The following is a 16,477-nucleotide window of genomic DNA, read 5'->3' as shown; positions in this document are numbered from 1 at the left end:
TTTATATGTTTTCCCCTCTCCAATCAACTTTTTCATCAAATCAAATTCAATCAAGTTGATCAAAAGTCCGCTGTTCTTCACACTAATGTCTGGAATGACCCATTTTGCTGAGTATTTCAGTGGGAAATGCACTATAACCAGCATGCACAACATTCACTTCCTTAAATATATAATATGATTGACACCTGTTTCTTCCCAGAATCAATCACCTCACTAACTGAACACAACACTGCTATTATTTTGAACATGCCTCTTTAAATTACAGATTCAATTACACAGAATGAGCAGCATGCATGTCATGACTGTTGGGTCTGTTGGTTTTCTATGACTCTGCAACATTCACTAGTAAATTATTTGCCATGTACAAATATCACTTCTACCAAAAAATATGATTTATGTGTGTGTGTGTGTGTGTGTGTGTGTGTGTGTGTGTGTGTGTGTGTGTGTGTGTGTGTGTGTGTGTGTGTGTGTATTTTTTTTTTTCTTCTTTTTTTTCTTTTCTTTTTATTAAGCATACTGGTTGGGGCTAGGTGGCTTCTGGGATATGACAGGGTGCTTGTATCGATTGACAAAGTGGGTGCAGCCTGTATTCTAATGCTTGAAGAGCTGAGGGGGAGACTTTGATCTCAAACTAGAGCGGCAAAAATGAATCGATTAATCGTGTTTTTAACTAATAAATTAATCGCCGACTATATTTGATAATTGATTAATCAGGTTGAGTCATTTCTTTGAGGAAAAAAGTCAAACTTCTCTCTTTTCAGCTTCTATAACGTGTATATGTTCTGTGAAAGTCAACTGTATATCTTTGAGTTGTGGACAAAACAAGACATTTGAGGACGTCATCTTGGGCTTGGGGACACACGGATCAAAATTTGTTCATAAACATTATCTGACATTTTGTAGACCAAACAATTAATCGATTAATTGAGCAAACAATTGACAGATTATTCGCCAATAAAAATGATCATTAGTTGCAGCCCTACCTCGAAATGCCAATAATATACTGCAAACATTGACAAGTGGACAAAATGGGTCTCTTTAAACTACCGCAGTTTCCACCATTTAAATGTTTTAAAACTTCTAATTATAAAACTACAGATTAGGAAAGCTTAAATAAAAGAAGAGGTTGTCATGGCGATAAGGGAGCAAACATAGTACACACACACACACACTCAAAGACCAAATAAAGACCAAACAAGTCGGTAACTGCAGGCTGTCCTCTCTCCCCAGCGTACAGGACAGTCCATCACTCTCTGTCTGAGGCACAGTGGAGTCACACTGAATTAAGAGTCTGTGACTGAGATGAGACGTTTGACTGCCACCGAGCGCTCTTATTAAACTTGCACATGTTGTTTCTCCATGTAGAAATGATGAAAAAAATCATCAATAAAAAAACAACAATGTCATGCATTATGCAGGGAGCCAAATGCAGCCAGGAACGGTGCATGCACACAGACTCCGAATCAGAATACTTTATTAATGCCCTCAGGGAAATTGTTTAGTTGCAGTTGCTCAGTCAAATCCAAGGTAAAATAGGAGTAAGAAAAGAGCGAGTCAATGAGTGTATACAGTAACATGCGGTAACACAGCTACAGGAACAAGCGCCCCCTTCTCAACACACTCAAAGAGACTACATGCAACCAGGACATGTGGTTCGCTAATGGGGCAATAAAGGATGGTCTACTCGGACTAGGGCTGCAAATAATGACGGCTTTTTTTCTTACTTATCATTATTATTATTATTTTCTTGCTTACTCAATTAGCTGTTTGGTCTATAAAATGTTAAACAATTGTTTAAAAAAATGTGGATTAGTGTTTACCAAGCCCAAGATAACGTCTTTACATGTCTTGTTTTGTCCACAACAAAAGATGGAGAGGAGACGAGAACATATTGACATTTAAGAAGCTGAAAGAAGAGGATTTTGTCTTTTGTCTTTCTTTTTTTCGCTAACCGATTACTCAATTATCAGAATACTACATGATTAGTTTAATAGTTGACTCTGATCTAATTGATTCATCTCATAAAGACTAAACATTTATTTTGTATCATTTTTTTTTATTCATTCTTACAGGTTTCTGCACATAACCATAATCCTCCTGTGTGAACAGACACATTTCTCTCTTTTTTTTTTGTCAGCCAAGGGTTGCAGAATATCTCCCTTTTTTCATGGCATCACCTTTCTATTCAATTAAAATCGTTTTGAGAGTGTATTTACTTTCATAAAGGGGGGGGGGGGGTAATAAAAAGCTGATCGCAATACAAAATCAAGATTAAGACTTTGTTCCCAAAATGTGTTGAATAAGTGAGATCCTTACTGAAGCTCACCCAACATTAGAGCTGCAACATTAGTGTCGCTCCTGGGGCATTAGAGCCTGTTAAGGTCTCATTAACACGCGGACACTAATCGGGTGCTCGTGGGTGGATTTTACACAGCACTAACATGTAAGCTGTTGATCTTAACAAGGCGTTTAAAGTTAAATGACCTGTAATAAAACAAAAAGCAGGTGTTTACCTGACCACCCCGTACATGACGAGGACATTGCCCAGAAGTCCCACCACGCAAATGACGGAGTAGAGAGCCGTGATGGATATGGCAATGATCAGACCCCCGGCGCTGCGCACCGGAGCCCGCTGCCCGGTGTAGTTCTGCAGCCGCTCCCCCATCAAGCCGTTCTCCTCGTCCGGGAACGTGACGTTGAAGGGGATGACGGAGTACAGGTCGGACAGGGAGAGCGGACCTCCCGGGACCGTGTACGGCTCCACTCCGGACACGGAGAGCGGAGCTCCCGGGACCGTGTAGGAATCCATGCTGCGTTCGCTGCGCGCTCTACCCGCGCTGCTGGGAACTTGCTTAAACAATTAGGCCGAACCCTGGAGGAATTCAATCGTCTGGGAGCGGAAAAGCGGGGTCCGAGTGGAAACAGAGGGGAGTTTTCCAAAACAAAAAAAAGAAATTGGAGAAGCAGACAGGCTCTGCGTAAAACAACTGGGGTTGTCCCTTCTGTTTTTTATCCAGATAGAGGAGAAAGTGGCCCCTGAGCAGCGGTCAGCTGCGACTGTGTGGGTCTCTGATTCTCTCCCAGGATCCACGCTCGCAGTCCGCGCGCTCTTTTATAGGCTTCCCGTGCTTCGACGTCAAGGCTGCGCATTTAGACGTTCTTAAGCGTCAAAAGGGGTTCATTACATGTAGCTAGGTAAATATCATGTGCGGGAAATTTCAAAATATACACACCATGCTTTTTTTGACTATAACCCCCAGATTGAGTCTCTTAAATACAGTGAAAGGAAATATGTAGGTGTGCATTTGCATCAGCTTTTACATGAAGATATAACACTGTGAACGTTGACTTGCCAACGCTTGCTACAATGCTTAGGATGAACAATTTTGGATTTATTTTTAAAACCGAAAAACAATTACAAAATGAACCACCTGACCCCCCCCCCCCCTCTTCTCATCACCACTTAGTTAGACAAAAGTTAAGAAAAGATGACATAATAACCACTACCACTATTAAAGATGATAACATTTTAACAAAATAGACAAACGGATAACCACATAAACATATACAGTATAATTTAAATGTGATTACACTATTAGCACACAGTAGGCTATACGCTTCTCCCCAGCACATATAAGGAACCCACCAAACAGCTTATAGCTTCAGTGGGTAACTTTTTGATATTAATGAACATCTGTCACATTCAAGCCATTGCCAAAGGATTCACTACAAAGCTAATGAAGACTATCAGCTCCACACAACTCTCTCTATATTTCTTAGCATGGCTGTTTAGAACTTGGTGTTGTCCGGTAATAGATAAGATAATCAATCACCTCTTCTGAAGAGTGCATATTTTTTTTAATCCTCCGTGTCCTCCTTGGTCACTAGCAAATGCGTAGAGGAGTGGTGGGGCCGCGCGCTATCGCGGGAGGCTTGTATCATGTGGAGGCGCCGACAGTGTTGTTGTCATTACTTTGGATTCTTCATGGGGGAGACAAAAAACACGCACTACAGCTTTAAGTACTTTCCCCCTTTTCCAGTGTAGACATTCATTCTTGCAAACCACTGGTATGGTATCTTTTCAAACGCCACTCCTTAGCCCTCGCACAAGCCCACTCTTGGATCAAACGGAGGATTTCCTCAACTGAGCGCTTAAATAATGAAATAACTCTTGTAACCCAATCATACAAACTCCTGAGCATTATTATTGGTGAAAATGCAATGCATGTATGTGCAATAAAAAAATTTTTAACAATTATTTAGTAGTGGTAGTAATAATTCATTTTGGTCCAGATCAGGATTACACATATAAATAAATACATAAAGGCATTAGATTTCAACGAAAAGACAAAGAAAATTAAATTATTTGTTCTGAGGTTGATGAAACCATTTATAGTGTACATTTTAAGGCAGCTGATACCAGTTTCAAGGATTGTGCACGTATGGCAAACACGGAATAAATAAACAAGTCCAAAATCAATGACATTCCCGTTGAAGTAGTTTACCAATATGCCGGATAGTGAAAGAAAATGTTTCAGGATGAAAGCTAAAATCAGTAGTCCTTCCTCACACACTAAAGTCAAAAATGAAAAAAAAAAATGTCAGAAAATGTAGCCTCGTAATGATGTCACTTTTAATGTCACAGCAAATGATATATCAGGTTATCTTCATCAGAGGATGGACTTCAGTCAATTGACATAGAATTATAGACTTTTTGGTTTTCTTTTTTCTATTAAATGAAAGTTCAATTTAATCTGAAAAATGTGTGCAGATTTATTTTTTGAATACTTGCAACATTACAGTAACACCAATATGTACCAAGTGTTTTTATTTGGGGTATTGTCTACACAACATGTTGCCAATCAATACACAATTTAAATAAAACAAATGAGTTATACACCATGAAGAGTCCCCATTAAACTTATGTTTACACATTTCAATGGATTTTGAACAATATAGTAAAAAAACCTTGTACACCAATTCATATGAAATCCTATTAAATTAGACGGCCGCCGGCTGGTCACATGAAGCTGCAGATCTGTGTGAGCTTTGGCTTGTGTCAGCGGCCTCCAGTAGGTTACTGGTAGCTGGATACAGAGCTCCGGGAGCTATCGGTCCTATAAGCGCCAGTTACTAGTTGAGCTGAGTTAAGCGGTCCTTTCAGGGACCTTAGCAGTTGAATTTAGCCAACTAAAGTAAGTGACATGGAGCGACGACCGTTAAAAGAAATGAGGTCCAAAACAACATCTCTCCTCCTCTTCACTGTCAGTCTCTAGGATTGATCAAGGTCAGCCAGAAGTTCAGGCAAACAGCAATTACAGGACTGTCCCGTGGGCAGTTACAAACAGATCAATCCTGGACGCTTTCCACTTACTCCCAACGCTTAACTGATGGTTCTGATGTGCCTCCTGGGAAATGCTTAGCAGATACACTACCTGTGCTGGAATTCGCATGGATCATTGGGCACTTTAGATTGTCACTCATGTTGACCCATCCTGTGTGTGTGTGTGTGTGTGTGTGTGTGTGTGTGTGTGTGTGTGTGTGTGTGTGTGTCCCACCCCCCCATACGGCTTTTGCATTCTGATACAATACAACTTTATTATCAGTTTACACAGAAATTCATTTTGTGTTCCCGAGCACCTCTACTTAAAAAAACAAAAGTAAACATACAAAGTTAGACAACAATTACACATATGGTACAAAAGAAGCAAACATAAAAGCAGCCATGACAAAGAAACATCTCTGCTTTCAGGTTTTTTTGAAAGCCCCCTGATTTAGTAACAGGAAAGAGTGATGTATAAAAGAGTTCTTGAGCCTGTTGTCATCCTCCCATTCATCCTCTCCACCAGAGCAGTATGCATGTGTCTGAGTGTAATGTGCAACTCTAACTCCTCCTCTCCTGACTCTTTTCCTGCCATCACAGTGTAATTTAACTAGCTGTTTTTCCAGCAAGCCTCGTTGCCATTTAATTAGCGTTGCCTTTTGTCTCTGTCGTACACTTTTGCTATATGCTCGGTGCAGTTTCCAGCCCCGTCCTGGAAATACCACCTTAAAATTCATAATTAACTCTAGGAGATATGCTGATTAATTATGTTGTTCATTTCAACTTCTCCAGACTCCGGCATTTCTCATTTATCATGTTAGACAATCTGGTCTCCACCCCAGACAGACAATGGAGAGCTTCCAGCCTCCTTTGCACTATGTTCCACATTTAAAATAATAACTTTTACAATTCACTCCTGCATACTTTGCACTCCTTATTGCAGTCATTGCACTATTGCCTCTATATTGTTTCTGTTTAGAGTTTGTATACATTAGTGTGTGTATATATTGTTTTGTTGTTTTGTATGTGTAAGTGCATTGTGAGCAACGATGTCCTAAAGACAAATTCCTCGTATGTGTCCTCATACCTGGCAAATAAAGCTGATTCTGAGAGGACACCGAGGTGCAGGCAGTATCAGAATCTTCAGACATTGCTGTTAGTGATTCTATACAGTCATTAGCTCAAATCCCCAGGTTGGATGGTAAAAAATTGAAAATTGGACGGAGGACAAACACTGTTCACTCTGCTTCTGACCTATTGATGGACTTCAAACCTCAATTTACTGTTTGCTAAACGTCTAAAGCACTCAGCAGACCTATCAACTTTTGGATTTTTTCCACTACTCAACCTTTTAAAAGTATGAAGGTGTCCAGCTTAGCCTTTCCAAAACATGAAACACAAGAGTAGTGTAAAATGTGGATTACCCAGTTTTCTTGTATCTGCTCTAAAATAAGCTGCAACCATTAGCATGTCCAGCTACATAGTTGACAAGCTGCAGTAGTAACCCTGTGTCGCTTCCAAAGCCGAAGAGCATGTCCTTAACTTACTGGGTTACATTGGTTGGTGAGATTACAGGTTGCATTATTTATTCATGACTATCCACTGTGTGTTTATTTGATGTGTGGAAGCCATTCCTGGATGTTAAGAGTCCTACCCATGATCCAGTGTAAATCGGGTCTGTGCTGGCTGGGTCATTGCTTTCTCACAGGGAGAGCGGTGGAGACAACGCGGTGGAGACACTACCCTTGGTGCAGCACACAGCTGGAAGCGGTACACTCAAAGTTCAAATGATTTCAACTTTGACCTCATTGCCGCTGACAATTCAAGGCGCAAACAAAGTCAGAATCCCTGCATTGCAACAGTGATTGACACTTTTTGAACGGCTCTGGTTCTGGAAGTGTTTTTCCCAGTTCAATAGCTCCATTGACATTTCATAAAATGCTTATATGATGAGTTCTAATCCTAGAACCAAGCCAACCAGCTACAATATGAATGATGACCATAAAACATTTGATTTGGCGCAACATAACATTTTGAAAACAGCAAAAAGGCCAAGGTACAAGACTGTGGTTGGGGCTCTGCTTCTGTGTAGGCGACGTTAGGGTAACATTAGTGGCTCTGTCAAATCAAGTCAATTAATTTATGCATTTATTGGATTTGGGGAAGTTTAGTCACCAGCAACGTTAAATGGTGTTACAATTGCCAAATACAGTAGTATCCTAAGACTTAAACTGGCATCAAATGCCAACAGGTATATAAGCTGAGCAACAGAATTCAGAATTTTTGCACAATATCCTGTATGAAGTGCATAACACACTTTTACAGGATTGCTGTTTTTATAACGAATTAGTCGGAAACATAAAACAAAAATTAGCCGGATATAGCACTTTCAAGCAAATCATGCAGTTAATGTTGGCTTAATTAGTAAGCGAGCTATAGCTTATATAAATGCACAAATGGAAAGCTTAACAAACAATAGCTAACAATGACTCTAACTATGACAATAACTCAACGTTGCTCCTGTACCTGCTCAGAAGCTAAAACAAAGTCTAACCCTAATACTTCTGAATTTCTTCATCAATATGTGTAACATATGGAGTTGCTGAAAAACAAGCATGAATCCATTTTAAAAAAAAACTCAAAAATGAATGCATCCCAACACAACAATGTTAAAGTTCAGTGTACCACAGTTTCTTTGTTGTTCCTAAAGAAGAGAGACATGGTGTTACACAGAGCCCTGTGCCCTAAAGCAGTCCTGTTCATGGCAGCTCACGTCCCTTTAGTGAGTCCCTCAGTTATTCTTCATCCCCAAATCCTTGTCTTGCCTTGCAACTGAGAAATGGTCCCAGCTTATGAATTAGTCAGACTGAGAGGTAGGTGTGTGCCCCCAAGCCTGTGGCTCACACGTCACGCAACTTCTAAACCATGTTGGAAGTACACATTCTACTGTATGTGACAGTCTTTCTAATATAAAGGGTATACTAAAAGTATAAGGGTGCACATGTTTTTGTTAGAATATGCCATTTTACCATGAAGAAGATAAACCACAAAGTGGCTGCAAAAGAAAAACAATCTGTGTTATGTAAAATGCAATTAAATGCCTGAGTGTCAGATTAAGTCTTTGGCAGTAAAACACACGGTGCAGAGAAACGCAAGCACAAAAATGCAAACAAACAAGGAGCCAGTGAGTCCTCCATCTATAGAAAACCAAATATTGGTTTGAAACATTTTGGCCCCTGGCACAAGGATGGTACTGTCAGTTGGAGGCTCTGTTAGTCTGACTGTTGGTCAGAATTTCTCAATAACTACAGAATGCCATGGGATTTGCTCTGAACCATGGTAATTCCAAAATGATTAGGTAAAAGTTTTAACATTTCTGCCCATTATATCATTTAATGTCAACATTAAATGTACCAAGCACCTTCATACATCCTGAAAAATTAACCCTCTCCATGTTGGCTGCTCAAATTGTCAATTTAACGTGCTGCATTTCCATGAAATTAGTTTTAAATATTTATTGTTCAGCGGGATGAAATGTTTTTGTGTGACACAAATCTTATCTTATTTGGAGGTAGAATTTTCCTGTATAGAAGCAAAGACTAAATCTGTGCATAGAGGTGGATTGCCGTGAAGTTTTCTTTCCCTTTTTAAAATGTGCATGTCCTTTGCCAAACCTATTTATCCAAATAACCAGGAAGTGTGTCACTCGGCCCAGTCGGTAGGGGCTACACCATGCTGTCATCCTTCATCTGACAAACTATTCTACTGAAAAGAAACAATACAGACACAATACAGTACAGATACAATTTGTTTTGGGGGCATACAGGTGTACTTCGCAATCTTTTTAAAGAACAAATTATAGTGACTCTGTTTGCTGAAATGGAAGGTGTCAAGCTGTGTTGGTTGACTTTTGGTGCTTTTGACAAACTTGTGTCTGCGCTTAAGCAAAAAATTGCATTTTACAGTAAAATCCTTAAGCACTGGCTTGGCGGAAAGAGATATACTTTTGCGCATGTGGGAGTTAGCCTTTACATTTACGTCGGTGTGTGAATGTGCGTGAATTTTCATCTGATTTGCCGTCGTTTTTCAACGTACAAATGTACATTTATCTGACGTGCGTGACAAGACCGGGACAGTTAGGTTTAGGAAAAGATCATGGGTGGGGTTAAAAAATGTTCCAGTGACACGCAGGACAAGAACAGGACATGAACCTAAGTCTCCTGGGTCCTGTGTTGTTTGACCCATCCACTTCCCCAACCTGTCTCCTTATGCAAATTTTTGGTCTTTCATACTACTTGCTACCATTGTCGCTCTTACTACTTCGTCATCTTACAGTGCCAGGGTCGAGCTGTCATGCTACGCCCGATGCGTCGGTTGTGGCTAGAAGGGATACAACTATGGCCAGAAGTCACGCAAGATTACAACCCGTTCTCAATAACTATCATTGCCGTAGCTGTATCCCCCGTCTAGCCTCAACCCGGTGTGTCCCAAACAAATGCTAAAGGGGGATTTTTGCGAATGTGTTTGAGACTGAGAGCCACTGACCAAGCATCAGTATTTGACAAGTTGGAAATAAGAACAGGTTGATTAGAATTACAGTGACAGAGAAATAAAAGTGCAGAAGTATTGAACAATTTAGATAATACAAAAGTCACATTAGACATTTTAGCTAACCAAGATAGTCCAGGGGCTGTTGTAGATTTGTCTACGGCTCTGCTGGACCATATTTTGGAATTTGTATTTTTTTTCAAAGATTTCAAAAAATCAATTAGCACTCAGTGCCACTTCTTGAAAGTGCAAATCTGGCTATAATGCAGCTTTAACTTCAGGGATGAGGTTAGCTGTTTATTCAACAGGAACACATTAAAAACTCCCAATCAGGCATCATTTCTATTGGTAAAGCTTCATTTCAGCTCTTTATGTACCTACAGTATGTCTATCCACTAAACGGTCTTCTCATGCTGGCAAGATCAATTACTGACAATTTTTCAGTCTGCTGCAATAACACTGATGTGTGGTTACTGTATAGATCATGTTTATCAAAGTTCTTTTCACACTTGAGCAGTTTTAACCAATCCCTGGTGTTTTTATTGGGATGGTCCGGTTGTTTTGGGGTGGTATGAAAGCTGCTTCAAACTCTGGTGTGGATCAAACAATGCAACTCTGTTCCGCTCCAAAACAGGTGTCTCGGTTTGCTTCCAAGTGCACTAGTGTTTGAGAATGCCAAAATACAGGACCTGAACCAAAACAATGGAGCATTAACAAGCCTGCAGTTTCAAACTTGCACACAATTTACGGACCTAAATTATAGGATGATGACTTTAAAACCCATGACCGATTATGACCATACCACTTGGCGCAACATCACCGACTCCTTGAGGTGCGGGCTGACCTCACCCTGTGTATGTGTTTGGTCCCTTGTCTTGTGTCCGTCTCTGTGTGTGTCTGTTTATGTGTGTGTTCGTATGTGTCTGTTTCTGCATGTGTTGTTTTGTCCTCCTCCCTCCCAGCTTTCCTCTCTGTGGCTCTGGGACACGTTTCAATGTCTCAGCGTATTGTTTGTAATTGCTTGTATCTGTTGATAATTTCTGAATAGAATTTTTTTTTTTTTTTAATTGATCACTAAAAACCCTGATTACGACTATACATTGCCCATCGTCTGTGTGACATGTCTCTTTATCTCCCTCTCATCAGGGCCCGCCCTCTCATTCACTCGCTGTCTGTCAGCCGCTCATATGGTTTCTAAAATGTTAGAAACACCAAAGCAAAATCAGAAAACCCATCACATTGTAAATTTTGTGTTGCTCCGTTATTTCTGAGACCAGAAGTATACAGTAGTACATTCTGTCTGTAGACCCGGACCGTTTTGACCGTATGACATTTGTTTACAGTGTTTGGTGCATTTGTGAAACCTTACCCAACCAAACGAAAAATGCAACAATGTTGCAACTATAGCCCTGGATCGCACCAAGTCTACCGAACAGGTTCCAAAGGGCCCTTAGATTGCTGGGAGCATAAAGCAGGCAGCTCCCCCAGCCACAGGATTTGACAATTTAAAAACAACCTGGGTGTATTTGTTTGAAATGGAGGAGTTTCTTTCTGCGATACCGTGTATATGTCTCTAAATATATATCTTCTGGGTGCATTGGTGTTACTTTTATAGCTATGAAATCTATGCGAGATAAACCATGAACTTTGATCCTATTCCTACTATTGGACTTAGGCCGGTGTTGAAGCGGGGGATGTAGTGCTCTGTGCCATCCCCAGTGCTGTCTGACAACTGGTAGCTTTCTGGAAGCCTCTTCATCATTGGCAGAGCAGATGGAGGGAGGGAGGGGGGGGGGTGAAGGAGGGAAACGTCCAGACACATTAGTTCCAGCCTTGTTACCTTCACACTTGACGTTAGCGGAGCTGGATCTGTTGTGGGACTGGGTTTCTGGCCCAACATATGGTCAGTGCTGCTGGTCTCGTATTTTAGGCCAGGACTTTCCAGTTGACCAATTGTGCCTTTCATGCAGTTTATACAATATTACAACTTAGCAATCGTTTCGTCTACGTTTTTTGGCACATTTTTTAGAATTTAATGATGAAATGACGTGAAGCTGTCTGGCCGAGGAAACTAAGTCTGTGAAGAGGGAAAAGCTCACGTCTGCTGCAGCGTTGGACATGTTCTGCTTCCCCAGGTGTCAATGAGTCAAAAAGAAATCTATTTTAATTGTGGTTGCTTGGCTTCTTTCTGGGCTCAGAGTACTTTTTGCAGCTCCTCGTCTCTCTTTTGTCACACTGCTCTCACTTTTGCCACCACATCTAAATCAATTTGTTGTTCTGGGCTATTTCTGTGCCACACATTACATTTCTTGCTTGATGTAGATGGCTGATCAGGGAATTGATGGCTAATACAATAACATTGAGGGTGTTACGAGTGGCAGAGGAAATCATAAGTATCTCTTTGCAAGATCATTAGGCATGCATTTACCAGTGGGTTGCAGATCACACAATAGCTGCTCTGCTGTTCCCAGTTCTAATGTCGAAGCGTAGCTCTAGATTTGCCCTTGTGGCTAGATCGACACGCAGCTTTTTTGGCGTTGCCGCTCAATTGACGATTGCGTTGCCAAGCCCACATCTGCTCTCAAATTTTTTTTGGCATTAAAAGTGACGCTGGAAAACCATAGAACATTAAATTAGGCATGTCGTTATTTTTCACAGTTTGCTTCAAAGGGGCCATGATATTTAAATTACGGTCACAGAAGTGGTGAAGTGGGCCTCCTCTGCTTGTCCTTTCCAAATCATAAGAAAAAGGTACTTCTTATAACTTCACATGCTGGATGTAACATAGGTTGGTGTTGGTTTAGCCTGTACAGTGTGGGCAGAATCTGCTACTATGAAGCAGCAGGACCTTCTATTATCAGATTTGGCATAATGTGACACATGGGCTATATACTGGAAACAAAAAGGTGAAGTTAGTTTGGTAGATAGATATTGTGATACAGTATATGTAGCATTGTTCCTCCCTTATGCATTTTCAGCAGTCTTCACCAGATTTGCTGTGCAGGGTATGATAAAGGTTAGCACATAAACAGTTATTATTTTCACCTCAGGATTCAGTTGCAAAGTCTGACACCTTGACGAGTAGACAGGAAAAACTGACAGGAAAAAAAGAACTTTCATAGTTAGGGGCTGACTTTTTCAGATTTTTGTCAGTAATTTCTTTGTTTTAATTCTTAATGACTTCAGACCAACTTTATTTTCATTTGAACCCACTTAAATAGTATACACAACCTCCAGTTTTAGTGGCTATAATCAATATTTTAAGGTAAGCAATGACTGCCATGACTTGAAAAACGTAACCGCTTTGTTTGCATTTCTTTAAACCAATCACAATCGTCTTGGGCGACATGGCTCTGCAAAATAGTTTTGGGAAGGAACTTGTTCTGGTGGAGCATATGTATTTGCAAAAGAAACCCCCTCATACAATATCAAATGAGATTAACTTTTGACACAATTCAGTAACATTATTTAACGTTACTTCTCTTTAAATCAGCTGATACATGGTTACATCTCATTGGCTCTTACCAGTGTATCACTGTGTCTACTTCGTCCACAGCAACCCCACCGATCGGTCCCAAAACGTCCCAGTTAGGGAGGAAATGCCGCAAACATGTTCTTTGTAAATCTTAATCATTCACTGAAAGAAGCAAACAGGCCTGCCTTGTTGCACAATCTAAAGTTTTGCTTGCAGGCTCCAGTTTGTTGTTTCATGAATAAAATCGAGTTTGACAACAGCAACATGCAGAGAGCAGAAGGGATGCAGTCGCCCTGGAAATGTACTTCTTTTGATCTAGACTAGGGTTGGGTTTAAAAAAAAAAGAATCTAACAGAAAATGAATTAGTCTAGATTGATTCTTCTTTTAAACTTTAGGGACAGGCCCCACTCTCTTCAGTAAAATCGGAATACTGACACAACAACAGATCTGTTTGTGACAGAGATAGTAGCTTTAACATGACACTTCTAGTGTGTGTGTAGTAAGCGTGTCTAAAATAAAGGTGCAAACAGAAATGGTGAGGTAAAATTGGGGAGAAAAACCACAGTATAATGGTCTGCTCTCCTGCAGCAGCCGCAGTGTGGAGAACAACATACAATCTACATCTAAAACACCTAAGTGCATGCTGTGCCCCGGAAAGTTGGTGAAACAACCTTTTTTTACCACTTCAAAGCTCAATTTACCTTTTTTTTCACACAGATAGTGGTATTGGTTCAAATGTGTGTGTGTGCCACTCAGTCTTCTGTATGGTTAACTGGAGAGAGGATCTAATGTGCCACAGTGTGTTCCATTCTGTTAGTATTGCAGTGTGTCGGCTCACAGGGTGAATATAATACGACCAGTCAACAGCAACACTGACATATTTGTGCTCCTGAAAGTGATGTAATTGTGGGTAACACGAGTGCCTTAAAGTGTGTTTGCTGCTCCGAGAGATGAGGGACAAAACACATTTCTGTTGTTGAAACACCTGAAGGCAGCATAAAGCTTGGATTTATGTGTAGCATTATAGTCAGTGGGACAGATGGAGGGAAATACCAAAGACCAGAAAGAGAGAGAGAGAAGGCTGTGTTGGATGGGGATTGATTTGGCAAAATAAGCATCAACAATAATCATGATGCTCTCTAATCATTGGAAGAGCCAATTAGGCAGATGGCTTTGTCTGGTTGGTCTATGAGCTAGGTCTAAGGCTGTGAATTGATTCAAAATATTTAATCGTGACTAATCGCCCGAGAGTCCTAGTTAACTTGGGATATAATGGCAAATTAATCGATCATTGTTTTATTCTGTTCTAATTGTACTTTTAAAAGGGACATGATTTTAAGTTTGTAATGCTCAAGGTGTAGTTGAGATTTGACTACTACTTGACATGGACAGTACATGCAAACAACTTCAGAGAAAATAACTGGAAGGACTTTGAAACAGATCTTGCCATTCAAAAGAACCTTTTCTGTATCCATTTCTGCATTTAGTAGCTATGTTTGGGGGGGGGGCTAGAGCTTCCTTTTAATGGTCATTGATTTAGTTCAAATGTAGTCTCGCTTTGCCTTATCTGTCTAGTCCACACAGCATTCTGGGATGGGAGAAAAATGTGCTCTGGTTTATTGGCATTACTTTAAACCAATCACAATCGGCTTGGGCGGTGCTACATGTTGGACGGAGCAACGGTTCCTCTGCAAAACAGCTTTGGGAAGGAACTCGTCTGGTGGAAAATCTGTGTGTTCAAAAGTTGTTTTAGAACTCTGATTGGACAGTTAGTCTAGCTAGCTGTCCGGATTTACCCTGCAGGGATCTGAGGAGCAGTCAACCATAGTCCTCAGAAATCCACCGGAGTTTAGAACGCCGACACAAAGAAAGAGGAAGGTGACGGACATCCAGCCAAAAATGATGAGCAGCCAGAGACAGAACATTATCAACCCTAATGGCTTTTCTTAAAAAGTTCTTTCTAAGTGCAATGGACATCAAGAAAAACCCCAATGCACTTGTCTTTGAGAAAATATTTTTGAAACGCCTTTATATCTGGGGCATTCTAAATAGAATGCGTTTTTTTTTAACACCTCTTTAACGCATTTCAGCATCCAACCTCCATCGGGAAGTTAGTTCCTGATGAAGGTTGGAAGTTGCAAACGTGCTGAAGAAGTCAGGATGCCGAAACGCGTTAAAGTTGTTGCATCGAGCCAGATCAATGAAAGGCATTTTGAAACATTTTTCTCAAAGAAGCGTGACTTGGGTTCCTCCATGATGTTTATTGGATTTGTTTGTCTTATGTTCACAGGAAATATTTCCAAGAAGCTCTCCAATCTCACACACATCTTCGATCTCTGTGCTTTCTTTCAGAGGATTCACTGAGAGGGAGGGAGAAAAGAAAGGTAGAGGTGAGGTAGACTTAGGAGGAAGAAAATGAAGTTCACTGTGGTCACATCAATAGTCATCCCCTCAGTGTTTGGACTCCCTGGAGGAAATGGGATTGCAAACACAGATGCTGGCTGGAGAAATGTGCACTGTTGACTTCTCCCATTAGATCATTGTTCATTTTAAAAGCACAATCCTTATGGATATGGGATTAAGCCAGGATATTCCCGATGGATTTAGCCTAGACTTAGTTGCACAAAAGCAAAGGCACCTGAGTTACCGTGGAGATTTATTCCCTACAGCTAGCCCGGTCCCAATCAGGCTAACAGCCAGGATTTATTAATCCTGGAGGTTCTTCTGTTCTCTCAGCAGTGGGTGCACCTTATTATCAGCCTGCATTCAAATTGGTGCATATTGATGTTCAGTTAAATACTGTTAACATTCAAACATTGTGACTATTATTTTAATAATTATTCATGTTACTGTTCTATTGCTGTATGACGACTGCTGTTCATTTTGTTGCTAGAGTTTTTTGCTAGCTCAAGTTTGATGAATATATTACGGTTGAGATGGCTGATAAAGTTGTCAAATGTGTTTTTAAATGAAGTCTGTTACTATGGGCAACATTTAAAGTGCTATACACGTGTGATTCTATGGTGGACCAATACACCTTAAATTAATTTAGTTTCTTTAATTCTTTAATAACTATAATTTGGGAGGATTGTACATTTTTAAAAACATATCCTAATTGTACAATCCTCCA

The 16,477-nt window shown here is 40.4% G+C and overlaps 1 protein-coding gene and 1 long non-coding RNA gene across 2 annotated transcripts in view; one reads left to right on the top strand and one right to left on the bottom strand.

Moving 5' to 3' along the window:
* Positions 1 to 3,073, bottom strand: part of oprd1a (opioid receptor, delta 1a) — a 19,008-nt gene extending 15,935 nt beyond the window's left edge. The window contains exon 1 of the mRNA XM_032536249.1: positions 2,514 to 3,073. Coding sequence (XP_032392140.1) covers positions 2,514 to 2,809 — 296 coding nt within the window. The 5' untranslated portion in view covers positions 2,810 to 3,073. The remainder of the gene's footprint in view (positions 1 to 2,513) is intronic.
* Positions 1 to 6,764, top strand: part of LOC116702132 (uncharacterized) — a 23,471-nt gene extending 16,707 nt beyond the window's left edge. The window contains exon 3 of the long non-coding RNA XR_004335065.1: positions 6,752 to 6,764. This is a non-coding gene — a long non-coding RNA (uncharacterized LOC116702132). The remainder of the gene's footprint in view (positions 1 to 6,751) is intronic.
* Positions 6,765 to 16,477: the final 9,713 nt, after the last annotated feature.

Source organism: Etheostoma spectabile, chromosome 14 (assembly GCF_008692095.1).
Source record: "Etheostoma spectabile isolate EspeVRDwgs_2016 chromosome 14, UIUC_Espe_1.0, whole genome shotgun sequence".
Lineage (NCBI taxonomy): Eukaryota > Metazoa > Chordata > Actinopteri > Perciformes > Percidae > Etheostoma > Etheostoma spectabile.
The sequence above is the reverse complement of the archived record's forward strand: the minus strand, read 5'-3'. Positions and strand labels throughout refer to the sequence as shown.